Source organism: Akebia trifoliata, chromosome 12 (genome assembly GCF_017979445.1).
Source record: "Akebia trifoliata isolate Shusen 1 chromosome 12, ASM1797944v1, whole genome shotgun sequence".
Classification (NCBI taxonomy): Eukaryota; Viridiplantae; Streptophyta; class Magnoliopsida; order Ranunculales; family Lardizabalaceae; genus Akebia; species Akebia trifoliata.
The window spans coordinates 19,347,047-19,362,116 of NC_141386.1; the positions used below are offsets into that span (position 1 = coordinate 19,347,047).

The following is a 15,070-nucleotide window of genomic DNA, read 5'->3' on the forward strand; positions in this document are numbered from 1 at the left end:
CTTTAAACCTGTGAAATTGTCACTTTATACGTGCAAATCACTTCATTCAGATTTTTTTTTAACGAAAACGTGATTGTTCAGGTTTTGGTTAACACTGTTTGTTTACGATAACTAATTTATTAGAATAAAAGGAGCTTTTTATGGATATAGCTAACAAATTTTTTATTATTATTAAAAACCAAATCGAGAGTTAAATTATATCTTAACAATCAAAGTTCTAACTTTTCAACCTAATTTGAACACTTGAATCTGCTAAATCGGATTCTAGATTCATTGGTAGGACAGGAACTAAGAAATGGTTCAATTAAACACAAACATCTAGACTGAAGGCAGTGAAAGAAGCTTTTGAGACGTGAAGAGCAACTTTTAACTCCATATATAATGATCTCACTGGTTCACAGTGATCCCGCTACTTTAAACTAGTGAGATCATCATGTTTTGGGGGACTAAAATGAATAGTGGGCTGGAATCAGAATTTCATCATACTCAGCTCACAAAATGGTAATTTGCCCTAATTTTTTTTCTTTCGAAAAAAAAGAAAATAGAATTAACAAAAAAACTTATTAATTTACAAATCGATAGTTAAATTATATTTCAACAATCAAAGTTCTACTTTTTCAAACTAATTTGAACACTTGATCAAGTGTTCACGATTCATTGGTAGTATAGAAATTAAGAAATACTTTAATCAAACAAATCCATCTAGATGGAAAACAGTGGAAGAAACTTTCGATTAAACTAAATTGTTACCAAACATTCAACAATATATAAAATGACTATGGATCAAAACGCAAGAAAATCGACTCATCACAGAGACTGAAAATTTTAAGAAAATCCAAATCCATTGTTAAAATATATTTTTGAAAAATCATTGAAAAGTAGAATAATTTTTACACTTGATAAGCCAAATCAGGTTCAGCATTCATAGGTTTTACTGGAAATAAATAACAGTTCAAAGAAATACATAACTATTTATATAGATCAGAAAACAATATAAAAAGGTTTTAATTAACCAAAACAACAATCAGACTTTCAATCACATTAAAAGACTATAGATCAGACCAAAGAAACGATTCACCACAGAAATATCACTCAAAGAGGTTAAGACAGAAGAAGAAACAATAGGTTAGGGTTTGGGAGTGAGATGTGAATCTTGGAGAAGAGATTAATTGTTACGAAGAAAGTTAAGTCTAAGGTGTAGGCTTAGGGTTTTGGTGGATCCAAAAGTTTCTTATATAGAAGAAAAATGTAGGAGCTTGGCGGCAACTTCCTCCCATAAATGTGACAGGACATATAGAGTAAATCATGGTTGATGGGTTTTTATTTCCATTTCAAGAAGTGGATGGTGTGTTAGATAAAACGAAGTATTTCGCTGGGGATAAATATTTTGTTCACAGCGTTGATCCAGCCGTTTGACATGTGGTGGAAAAAAAAGAAAAATCCAATCTCCTGCCCACACGTTCTCTGCCCAGAAATTTAATAGTCTGATTAGACTTACTAACTTAATTAGATTTCAACTCTTACTAAAGGTCATTGAGCTCACCTTGTGGCATCCAATAACATGATCCTTTTTACTGTTGAATTCTAATTTTTTTAATATGATGTTTTCCATGAAATCTAGAGGGTTGTGGTCTTGAATTGCCAATGTGGTATTACTGGTAATCCATTTCAGCAAAACAACCCTTACTAGGATTTCAAATCTTACTAAGTTAGTAAGGGAGTTTTCAAATTTTAAATTTTAGATTTCAAATCTTTAAAAGAGTCGTTGGGCCCACATGGATTACCACATTGGCAATCTAACATCACAACCTTTTAGATTTCATGAAAAAACTAAGATTAAAAGAAAAAAGAGAGATTGATCAAAGGTATTGAAAACAGATAATTACCGAACACCCAAATTTAAAGGTAAAAAATAACTAAATTTTTAATTTTTCTTTTTTTAATTTCATAAAATTTCTTCCTCTACAACCATGTGGCATCGGATCATGTTTTTTGAATGCCACAAGATGACGCCACTAGGAAATTTCATTGTTCACTGCGGGCAGGAGAGAAATTTTCTCTTAGCCACATGTCAAACGGCTAGAATGCTGTCAGCAAAAAATAAATCTTTTGGTGGGACATGTCAGATAGGTATTCAGTTTTTCAAAACTATAACCAAGACCTTTGCAATATTTTCTCAAGTGCTTATGTAAATTTTGGAAAATGCTGAAGTCACTGCGCATGACACTGCATTAGATGCCGACTTGGATGTGAGCAGAAAATCATAGAATCTTTTTCCTTGAGATGTGAGTGAAAATTCTGTGGTTCTATGCACACCTCCATGTCCGCACAGTGTCTAATGCAGTGTCCTGCGTAGTTACTCCAGCACGACTCCTAATTTTTACCCATGGTTTTGAAAAAATATAGTGGACTAAAATATTTACAGATCATAGTTTTATTTAGAATATAAAAATTTAATCGTTAAAAAATTATTATTTTATCAATAATTTGCAAAAAGAAGATTGATTCGGACTTGTATAATTTATTGACTCATTTGATATTTTGACAATATTGGACAAGTCATACAAGACGTTGGATGAGTCAATGTGAAGAACAATTCACATGGTAAATCACAAAATTTCGATTTTTCACGAACGATAAGGAAATGACTTAGGTGAGCCATCCCAGTCTTGGACAAGTTTTAAAATTAAGTTTCAACATTACTCATTTTAAACGTTAGAATTTTGTTTCATCTCATTCCCTTATGGTATCGAGTTTGCTTGCCTAAGACATCTCATCTTGGACAAGATAAATTTTTAACACGATTTAAAATTATTTAATCAAATATATTTATATTCAAATATTTAATTGTTCTTAAGGGATTAGTGGATTGAGGGTGAGATACAAACCTTGGATTAAGTTAGGTGTGAGCTCTATGGTTAGGCTTGGGTTTTGGTAGTGTTAAATCCATATTTCACATTTAGTCTCCCTTAGTATGCCAAGTTGTCTATGTATTTAAAGTACTTGACAAGCTCTCCGCATTGATGTTTTATCTGTTAATTAGCAAAAAATAATGTAAGAAACAAGTATTTATTTTTTCATCAGTAATTATTTTTTCTATTGACAATTTTGTTTAAAAACAAATATTTACTAGTAATAATTCTTCATGCGTCTCTTGCAATTTAAGTTTGTTTTTCTCTACGAATAAGGTAAAGCAGATGCACAAGCATAAGAAATCCTTGAAATCACCATGTATCCAGTTGACAAGCCAAGTGAGGATTGTTGTTCATGATTTTAAAGTGAGGCTTAACAAATTTGTTGGAATCTATGTCAACATTTCGGGCCAATCCGAGATCATGGAATTCACTACAAAAACCGCGTGTTTTTGCGGCAGAACGTTAATGGCGTTTCAAAAAGTCGCCTCTAATTGTTAACCAACAACGGCAGTTCCAACAAAACTGCTAGGTATACCATAAAAATAACGGCGTTTCCATAAACTCGCCGTTAATTAATTTGATTAATTTATTAAGGTATAAAAACGATTTAGCGGCGGTTATGATGTGCCGCTAATACGTAGGAAACAACGACAGTTCTTACATAACCGCTGGGAATACCTTACAAATAACGGCGTTTCAATAAAACCGCCGTTAATAAATTTGATTAATTTATTAAGGTATAAAAACGATTTAACAGCGGTTATTATCACTACGTCATATTTCACAAAAAACGACAGGTCAAAATCGTCGTTTTTTAAGAACTATGACGGCCCCCGCAGTCGAAAGAGCAGTTGTAAATATCGATGTCGTTTTTAGTGAACAATAGTCGGAACGTGTCAAAAAACTGTTGTATAAAACGACGGTTATGGTCTGTCAAAATAAAACGACGGCCCAAACCCGTCATTTTTTTTGTCGAATTTAAATTTAATTAATTGATATAAACGACGGCTTAAAGCCGTCGTTTTTGTGTCAAACTTGTTTAATAAGCATATGATATTCATTTTGGAATGATTGTTGCTCAGTACAGTACATAACTGTTAATGGGGGCAAACCATAACAGAAATATCATAGGTAAACTCTTTGGGGTTGTACGTTACCTCCATGACAAAAAGCAAATGTGATGCTTGTTACCAATACCACCATGGCAAAAAGCAAATGTGATGCTTGTTACCAATACCACCATGACAAAAAGCAAATGTGATGCTTGTTACCAATTTCCTTTTTATATTCTTCAGTTTTTTTTCACCGCTGTTGTAGGCTTATGAAAGTTAATAAATCATAATTAATACTATGAATGACTTCAATATATTGCCTTCAAACAACGTTTAATAAACACTCAAGAGTAACTTCAATCCAAATCCATTTTCTTATAAACAGATGAGCATCACTACTGCAAGTTATGTTCATAGCATAAAAACCTTACATCAAACTTCAATACCTAGTACAATAACATGACAAGATATTAGTCTTCAGCAAACTTAACTATTACACATGAACATATATATATATATATCAAAGCTAAAGCAACTATATCATGATTGGTTACTGAACCTGGATCCCACTAATTTCTAGGTTGTCCAAGCTCGTGGGTCTTCTGTAATTCTTCAACAAGAGAGAACAGCAAACAACACTAACTGATGAGGCTGCCATTGCAGCCCCAGCAATCCATGGAGGTAGACGGAATCCAGTAGATGGGAAAAGGACACCAGCAGCAATCGGAATGCCGAGAAGATTGTAACCCAAAGCCCAAATGTAGTTCAAACGAATACGGGAAAAAGTTTTCTTGGAGAGGTCAATGACAGTTATCACGTCTTCCAAGTTGCTCTTCATGAGGACAATGTCAACTGCCTCGATAGCGATGTCTGTACCAGCACCAATTGCCATTCCAACATCAGCGGCCACAAGGGCTGGTGAGTCGTTGATTCCATCTCCAACCATTGCCATAGTTAAGCCCGAACTCTGTAGATAATTAAATCATATTAAAATAAAGTTGGCCCAAATTCAAATTCACTAAGTTAAACGTTATGAAGAAAAAAGATGGAAATATAGATTAATTCCAAATGTAGGTGTTAACCGACCAACTACTCCAAAAGACCATCTTTAGGAGATGGGGAGAACTATGAATATAAGAGGGTCAGGGACTTAACTGGGGTGTGACACACCCGAGAGTGGAGGAAAATGTACACTCAACACTCCCCCTCATCCATAAAGGTGGAAAGAATCGAACCCCTGACCTATATGAACCTAGTGCTCTGATACTATGTCAACCAATGAACTACTCCAAAAGACCGATCTTTTGGTGAGGAGAAGACCTATGAATATAAAAGGGTCACGGGGATTAACTGGGGTATGATACACCCGAGAGTGGAGGACAATATACAGTCCACAGTAGGGAAAGGATAAAGAACATTAGCTAACAAATACAAGTATTTATTAGTTAAACACACAAAGATAACAACCGTATGCAAAATATGATTAATGTTTATACCTGTAACTCCTTTACTTTCTCTGCTTTTTGGTCAGGCTTGGCCTCAGCAACAACACTCTCAATCTCAATCCCAACCTCCTTAGCAATGGAATGTGCCGTGCCCCAATTGTCACCTATCACCATAATGCTCCTCACATTCATGGACTTGAGAATGGATACAACATCTCGAGCACCCAGTTAATGGATCAGATATGGCTATTACTCCAACTACCTACCCATCACTAGATACCAGAATCCCGGTTTGCGCCATCTCTTCGGCTTCTGCAAGAATATCTTCTGCATCGACGGGAACAGGAATGTTTGAATCCAACATGAGAATCTTGTTTCCCACAATTATTTCCTTGTTTTTAACTTTAGCTTTCACACCATGGTCAGTAATAGAGGGAAATTCTTGTACTTCTGGCCAGACATTGTTCTCCTCATATTCTCTGAATTTCTTGGCGAACTCGACAATGGCCTTGGCTAGTGGGTGCTCGCTATTTGCCTAATAAGATCACAGAATACCAACTTCTTTGAAGTCATTCTTTGTTTGATCAGTTTTGAGAAAAAAAAAAAAAAACTCAAATCAACTAAATCGATTTTTTCTTGGGACAAAATCAACTGCACTGAATCGCTGTCTGAGACCAACAATGCAATATGTCAAAGAAATACAGCTAGCTTTGGTCAATAATAGAATGCAAATATTAATGAGTTGGGCCCAAGTTTTAAACATTATTTAACCATTACTAACAATAATGATTTCTTTGAACGAACAAGTGAAAAGCAAAGAAAGTGAGGCCTACCTCTGTTGCAGCAACCAATTCATAGAAATCACGAAGTACCATGTTTTGCAAGAGTCTTGTGTTGACAACTACAAGCTTTCCAGTGGTGAGAGTCCCTGTCTTATCAAACACAATGCAATTCACCTGCAAAGATAAAATTAATCCTTATAACTTCTATTATTAATTAAAAATTTTGAGTTGAGATTGTAAAATAGAACATAACTAGAGCGAGAACTATAGTCATAATGGCCTGCATTAGTATAATAAAGAAGATAAAAAAACATTATATATCCAAATTTTCCATCTAATCTAGATACTTAGCAACAGTTATTTTCAAGTTAAATCAAAGGAACATCCCATGAACAACAAATTTAAGACTCCAGATTTATAGCATAACTACTTATTAGAAGGACAATCAGAGGCTACACCATTTTACTATATGGTATAAGACTCAGATCATGCTTTAAAACTATAACTGAAAAGGATGCTTCATTTCCATCAAAATAGCTATAGTTGTGAGCACATACCACAAGATAAAATATGTAAACAAAGCTGTGAAGAATAGCTTTGTCCATTTGAGCATTGAGAATGTAAGGGAATCGAGATTCTTGTAATAAACAAGTAGGCTCAGCAATTTTGGGCTCAACTAATGGTAAAAGCATTAAATGTTATTTTAAGAAGTAGAAGGATATCCTTCTACTTCTTTTAATTTTGGGCTCATCCTGACATCAGACCTGTCACTTGTTTCTCAGAATTATTGAGAAGAAAAGTTGTGTATCTCAAGACTATATAACATATATCATTTAGATTCTCTACAAGCCATTTCCCCTCTAGATTTTATGGCTGGGGTGATGTTAAATCCAAATAGAAATCCATAGCAGGCTGACTTATAGTTTTTCCTGTATTTGAGCCCCATTGGCAAATGAGTCAGGCTGGGGTGACACAAAGGGAGACACAAGGATGACAAAAAAAACTCGTGGTGTCATGGACATTACCAAATCAGCCAATATGCATGGCTGGTGGACTGCCTACAGTATGAACCAAATTCCTTGCTTCTGCCCCTGTACATGATTAAATTAATTTGGTAAGTAGTTGTGCTGTCCTCTAGCATGTGAGATTGGTTAAGTTTTGGTTGAATCTGAATATTGTTTATTGGAGTAGGTATGAACACACTTGCAATACCAATAGACATGGGTTTATACATAGATTTGGGCCTTAATTCTCAATCAATAAACAAAATAAATAAACTATACCTAGTTATGAAGCTAACTCACCAAGATTTCTAACATTGCTACAAACTAACCACAAAAATCAACCTAGTGCCTACTAGGTGATGTTCTCATATTACATAATCAAATATCAAGTTAAATTACAATAATTAATCACCATATATTAAATTACAAGTAACCACATGTCTATATAACACAATCAAGGTTTGTATTCTTCTAAATATAAAAAGATTACACTCATGAGTGCAAGTTAAGATTCATTAACCGATCAAAATTAATCTCATCTTCATTTGCATCCTCATTACGTGATACTTCATTGGTCAAATGATCACTACCATCTTTATCAAAATTAATGTCATCTTCATTTACATCCTTATTTCTTCTAAAATAAATTAAAACTTTGTCATGCCATTTACATACAAATTCTGAACTTCTTATAAAATTATAATCCAAATCACAATTAATTGAGATGAACCAAATTCATAAAGAGGACCAGCTGTTGTTGACAAATAACATAGAGAAGCCTTCAACAAAACAAGCCAAAACAAAGGAAAAGGAGTAGAAGAAACACAAAATACCAACAAATCAACAATTGCAGAGATAGATCCCTCTTGAGAATCAAAACTAATCGGATTTCTGAAATTATTAAATTGTTTAATACTTCTAAAATTATTCTTAATGTCATTCGTCTCGACTTGAAACAGATCTTATTAGATCAGATTTACTTGAAAAAAATTCCATATACAGTGAATCCCAACCAGCCCCATCATCTCTTCCTCTTCTTAGGGTTACAAATACAACAACATGGAGAGAGAGAGAGAGAGAGAGAGAGAGAGAGAGAGAACTACCTGGAAAGCTTGTGCCGAAGAAGATGGTGTCGAACTTCGCCTGATTTCGTAATCCCTTTGGATTGTTGAAGACTCTCTGTTCGGATCGAGAGAGAGACGATTGTAAATCCGAAATGCTAAATCGCGAAAGAGGATACTATGAGCGTAGATCGAAAATCAAAAAACCTAGAATCGTGAGAGAAGAAATCGAATCGAGTCTGAGATTTGAATTCTAGAGTTTTTTTTTGGAGAAGAACATTGGAATCGACTGTCGTTAAGGTTTTGAGCAGGAATTTTAATCGATATAAATAATACTGCCAGCATAATTTTTTTTAACGCCACACCATTTGGTGTAGCACTAGTAAAAATAGGTGCGGCAATAGTAACTCGTTTAGTTATTTAATAACGGATTAAGTTAGTTGTTAGTAATCGACAATTACAGACGTCGTTAAGGGTTAAACAACTAACAAAACCCGTCGTATATAAACAACTGCTTTCGTCCGTCGTTTTTTCCGCCTTATTTAGTCGTTCTTTTTCTTATTTGTGACGTAGTGTATGTGCCGCTAATAGATAGGAAACAACGGCCGTTTCTACATAACCGCTGGGAATATCATGGAAATAACGGCGTTTTGTGAAAACACCATTAATCAATTCGATTTAATTTTTAAATGTATAAAAACGATTTAACGACGGTTATTTTGTGCCGTTAATACATAAGAAACAATGGCAATTTCCACAGAACCGCTGGGAATACCAAACAAATAACAACGTTTCTATTAAAACGCCGTTAATTAAATAGATTAATTTTTAAATGTATATAAACTAGTTAACGGCGGTTATAATGTGCTGCTAATAGTAAAGAACCAACGACAGTTTTGTAAAACTGCTGGTAATACGTATAAATAACGGCGTGTCTAAAACCTCCGTTAATTGGATCGAATATTATATATAAATATATATATAGGTAAATGTTCAACAACAAACATTTTGGTGAAACATTTTTCAAAACATGGGTTAGAGGTTTTGGAATGGGCTGATTTTTGGTGAGAATGATCTCTACGATGAGGAGATCATCATCACCAAAAAATCAGCCCATTCCAAAACTTCTAACCCCAATAAAAATGGTTTACAAAAAATGGACGGTCCACGACTTTTCAACTTGTCAACATAGGGCTAGAAGTTTTGGAATGGGCTGATTTTTGGTGAGGATGATCTCCTCACCGTAGAGATCATCCTCACCAAAAATCAGCCCATTCCAAAACCTCTAACCCATGTTTTGAAAAATGTTTGTTGTTGAACGGGACCCATATATATATATATTAAAAGCTTTAACGACAAGCATGATGTGCCACTAATACACAAGAAGCAACGACACTTTTCTATTAAACCGTCGGTAATACTTAAAAAATAACGGTAGTTTAAGGTAACTATAACTTGCTTGAATATTTTTAATGTATAAAAAATATTTAACTTATGAGTTCCCTGGGTACTCCCCAGATCGCGAGTACTAATAGATATTGGGTCTACCAATCGACCTTCTTTAATAGGGCACTCAATCAATCTCCTTTCATATCGATTTTCATTAAAGTGCTAGGAAGAAAGCTACAAGAGAGCTGTTGAGTGGAAGGTGTATTACCGTTGGGATAACGGTACTGTAGTAGTGGTAACTGTAGTAGCACCGACCGCAATGGGAACAGTCTTCGTGTGCCACTAATACACATGAAACAACGGCTTTTTTCTTAATAATTTAATCCGATCATTTTTTAAAATTAATTAAATTTATAAAATATGTTTTACAGCGTTTTTTAAATGTCGGTGATTTAATCTTTAATGGTAGTAATTAACGATTCGTCGTTAACACATTTAATTTGTTTGGGTATAAGCGGCAAAATTTTTCTTTCGACAGATCAATTGACTCAACTCCTCATTTCGACCGAGTCATCCAAAACATGAATCACATTGGATTAGAAATTGAACCGATTTAATCGACTATATATATTTTTTAGGAGATGTATTTTAAAAATACTTATATGTTAAATATATTTGGATAGTTTTATATATTCGAATCCTTATCGGATACAGATTCGGATATTAGCATTTCGAATCTGATAATATCCGAATCGAAATAATATATTATATTATATTATTTTATTTTATTAATTTTTTATATATAAATAATTATTTTTAATAATGAAAATAATTATATTATCCTATTAGATATCGAATAATATCCAATTTGAATTCGAATTTAGATATTAGATAAAAATTTCAGATTTGGATATTACTACCTCCGAACCAATAAGCATCCATTGACAGCCTTACATTGATTTGAATCTCAACTCATTTAAATGGGATAAAAAAATAGAGTTTCTATTGCCACACCGACTTTTGCTAATACCACCCAATTCATATGTAAATAAGGGAGTTTCTATTGCAACACCAACTTTTGCTAACGCTACCCAATTCATATGTAAGTCAGAGAATTATCTATTTTTTTAGAGGCGTTTTGGTTGTGAACCGCCACCAACACAGCAACACCGACGGCGATTTGCGGGAAATCATCGAAGAATCACGAATTTTTTGCGCCAACATTTCATTTTATTTCTTCTCTCCCTCTTACACTGTACATCTCCCTCTTTCATTCCATCTCCATCTCGCACTCTCTCTCTCTATAACGCACTCTCTCTGTCCATCTCACTCTCTAATAGGGCACTCAATCAATCTCTCCTTCTCACACCCTCTTTATCTTTGTTACAGTTTTTATCCCTACAAAAGGCGTAGAAGCTCAACTCATTGTGATTTTTTTACCAAGGCTCTCTAGATTAGAGGTTTGTAAAGGTTTTGCTTTTTAAACCTCATTTACTATGATAAATCCCATTTACTTCGTCTTGAATGTTCTTTTTTTCATGAATTTTTGAGTATTTATTCATTTTCTTTATAGAACTATGGATGTTTTTGGTAAAATTTTTACTTGAATGCTAGGTTTTGTGTAGAATCTTGAATTGGGTATGCTTATACAGGTTTCAGAAAATCTATGAAGGAATTTTTTGATTTTTGGTTAATTATTAAAAATTAAGTTTTATGGGATTTGTTGTTTTTATGGTAATTTGATCTTTAAAGATACCCAACTTATATGGGGTATTATTGAACCAGTTTTTTATTTCATGAATTTTGGAGTTTTTGTTCATTTTTTTTTATAGAATTATGGATTTCTTTGATAAAATTGTTACTTAGATTCTGGATTTTGTGTAGAATCTTGAATTGGGTATGCTTATACAGGTTTCAGGAAATTTATGGAGGAATTTTTTAGTTTTTGATTAATAATTAAGGGATAAGTTTTATGGGATTTGTTTTGGTTCTGGTAATTTGATCTTTAAAGATACCTAACTTATATGGGGTATTATTGAATCAGTTTTTTTTCATGAATTTTGCAGTTTTTGTTTATTTTTCTTTATAGAACTATGGATTTCTTTGGTAAAATTGTTACTTTGATGCTGGATTTTGTGTAAAATCTTGAATTGGGTAGTTTATATTGGTTTAAGGAAATTTATGGAGGAATTTTTTAGTTTTTGATTAATAATTAAGGGTTAAGTTTTATGGGATTTGTTTTGTTTCTGGTAATTTGATATTTAAAGATACCCAATTTGTATTGGGTATTATTGTTTACTAGTTTATGTTATAGCGTGAACTTGTATCTACTTCTTGAGGGTTGGAGTTTTCTTATTTGTCTGGTAATTTGAGTTATTGAAATTAAAGTTATTGCTTATAAGGGTTCTACAATCAATTGAAACTTAGAATGTTAATTGGTATGCTTATTTGGTTAGAAATGACAACTAATTATTTAATTTATTTTTCATATAATATATTGTGTGCTAACTCTTTTGTTTATTGCATGTCTTAGATGGACCCTTCAGAGGATGAGTCAAGTCCATTACAGCATGAGACCGGTGAGGAGTTGTCTGGATCCACTGCCAAGAAAAGAAGGGGTCCAACAAGGTGCTTGAGCCTATTTTCTCTCCCACCAAATAAAAGGCTAAGAATAGAATTTGATAAGGCAAAACAACCATCTGGAAAACATGTGCCAAAAATGTCTAACTTTTGTGGGGCGTGCATGGCAAATGCTACTGGTAGGTTACATATGTTCTAACATAATTATAATACATTTTATTTTTGTCTTTACTGGAAACTGTTAATGATATAATATTTGATTGGCATGTTGATATATATAAGAAAAATTCGAAATTGTCGGAGAGAATCGCTCATTTGTCATGAAAACAATGGGTAGGAAATGGAAAGACTACAAGTGCAGTCTTAAACGTACTATTTACGATGTGTACGATGATGATGCAATCCGATATGAGCATCGTCCCGATGGTGTTCCTATTGAGCAGTGGGCAGCACTCATAGATTATTGGAATTCAGAGCTAGGACAGGTACATGCTTAATATTTCAGATTTGTTACCATTGCACATGATATTTTTATTAATTATTTTTCCTTAATACAGCGTCGAAGTGAGACAAATAAGAATAATCGCTCGCAACAGACAATGTTACATACGTCTGGTTCAAAAAGTTTTGCTTGCTTTCGCCACGAAGATGTATTATAAATCATAATAATATTTAGCTCATTATCATTGTTCATTCAGTATAATCATGTAATTAACTATTATTTTCTCATCAATGTCTTAATAGGAAGATAGAAATGGCACCGACATACCCCCAGCAGAGCTGAAATGTGGATAAAGACCCATTCTCATAAAGATGGGGTACCTGTTGATGATGATGCTGCTATCAAAATAATAAGTGCAATTACATTATTTTATAGAACTCCAAAAAGTTATATAATAATTATAAAATTTACATCATCACTTTTTTGTAGAAGGAAATGCAAGAAATACTTGAAAAATTACCAGAGGGCTCAAATGATACAAGTGGACCTAATGATGTACTTAGTCAGGTCATGGGTACAGAGAGACCCGGTCGAGTTCGTGGATTTGGGTTGGGTCCGACTCCCACAAAGTTGTGGGGGTCATCATCTAGTCAGGACTCATCCTCTTCTATGAATAGTGAAGAGATAACCATGTTGAGAGAGGAGATAAGAACATTAGAGGAGAATTTGGCTGGTGAAAGGGTGGAGCGTGAGAATGAGAGGTCATCCTTGGAGCATCAACTCGATATGGCTAGGAATGAAATAGAGAAACAGAGAGAGGTCAATAGGATTGAGGCCGAGCGGCTTAGAGAAGTCGATAGGATTGAGTTTGAGCGGCTTAGAGAAGTTGATAGGATTGAGGACGAACGGCTTAGACAGGCTGATAAGGATGAAGCCGAGCGACGAAGACAAGCTGATAAAGTTGAGTTTGATAATCTGGCACAGATGGTTATGAACCTATCACGATGTGTAAGTAAAATATTTATATTTATTTAATTTTAGATATATAAACATAATATATTTGATTATCTGATATGTTTATTGTAGTTTGGCGGCACGTTCCCTACTCCACCGGGCTGTACGTTCCTAACTCCACCGGACTCATCGACACAGCCGCTAGATGATTGATGTGATGCATTTTTTTATCAGAAAAACTTTTAAATGAGTTAGTTTTATTAGCTTTATTAAGTGAATCTTGTGTTTTGGATAATGGTCTGTGATACTTGCTTTTTGAGACAAACTTATGATTTTGTTAGTTTGCTTACTTATGAAAAACTTATGATAATGGTCTGTAAATATAGAAAATTGGGATTGTGTCCATTACTAGCCTAAATAGATGAAATTGATTGAAAGATTCAGCAAATCAGTAGGTATGACATTCTCATCCTTTATGTGTGCAAGTTGTTTACATGAAATGGATTACTACATAGACTTTTTTACCTACGTATATTTTATGATTTCTTTTATAACTATTTATTTTGTTAGCTAACCCCTTTTTAACTCCGTCAATGTAAAATTATATGTTTTACATTGCCGGTCCCAAGCTCGGATAAAGGAGGAGGGAAAAGGGTGGTCCCAAGCCCTGATGACTATTGGAGCTGGAATTTTGGTTGTCAACTATTGATAGTACAAGGTTTTTGGAAAGGTAACTATAACTTCGAAGTATCCAAGTATGATATTTTAGAACATCTATAATGCTAGGACAGTTTAATGGTATTACTTGCTTAGTCATTCTTTCTCTTACTACTTCAACTCTTTTGTTCATTTACATTTGCTGTCATAACTTCAATTTCACTTAGAAAAAATGTTGAATTTCTATTGTTAACTATTGATAGTGCAAGGCTTCTGGAGAGGTAATTATAAGCTTCCTTTAATATTGGATGAGATTTATTCTTTCATTCTGTGTTGACTGATCTATTGTATTGCCAAATACGTAGATTGTGCTTATGCTGGAACTAGGAATGTACTCAAGGTATTCCTTCTCTATGCCAGCCTTAGTAGCACTTTCGGGACTGCCACTAGTGACATTGCTTAGCTAACTGTATTTATTTTGTATAGGTTCAAGATCTTTTGGGGCATTGTGCACAACATATTGAGAAGGGTGAGACCCATCAGGGACCTGCTGTGTTTGGATTTGCTATGGTAGCAATGGCAGAAGCATTCGCTAGTGAGATGGCAATTCGATCATTAGAGCATCTATTGCATTATGGAGAGCAGAATATTCGTCGGGCAGCTCTTGGACTCCTTTGCATATCAAACCCAAAGGTCATTGTTGTTACATATTAGTCTTTTTCTTAACTTGTTAGTCTTGGTTCCATATAGTTTTCCTTAATGCTTTTGGTTTGGTCTTTTTCTTCCCTT

At 34.0% G+C, this 15,070-nt stretch overlaps 1 protein-coding gene and 1 pseudogene across 2 annotated transcripts; one reads left to right on the forward strand and one right to left on the reverse strand.

Annotated features, from left to right (window-relative positions):
- Positions 1 to 4,234: 4,234 nt before the first annotated feature.
- On the reverse strand, positions 4,235 to 6,302 carry LOC147389019 (putative copper-transporting ATPase HMA5; annotated as a pseudogene). Its single transcript, XR_015170857.1, has 3 exons — positions 6,246 to 6,302; positions 5,464 to 5,947; positions 4,235 to 4,934 (listed from the first exon to the last, which is right to left on the reverse strand). The product of XR_015170857.1 is annotated as a putative copper-transporting ATPase HMA5 (transcript).
- Positions 6,303 to 13,165: 6,863 nt separating this feature from the next.
- On the forward strand, positions 13,166 to 13,837 carry LOC147389020 (uncharacterized). The gene is made up of 2 exons (XM_086419714.1): positions 13,166 to 13,678; positions 13,757 to 13,837. Exons 1-2 carry the CDS (start codon positions 13,166 to 13,168, stop codon positions 13,835 to 13,837), a joined length of 594 nt encoding a protein of 197 aa, XP_086275840.1.
- The last annotated feature ends 1,233 nt before the right edge of the window (positions 13,838 to 15,070 follow it).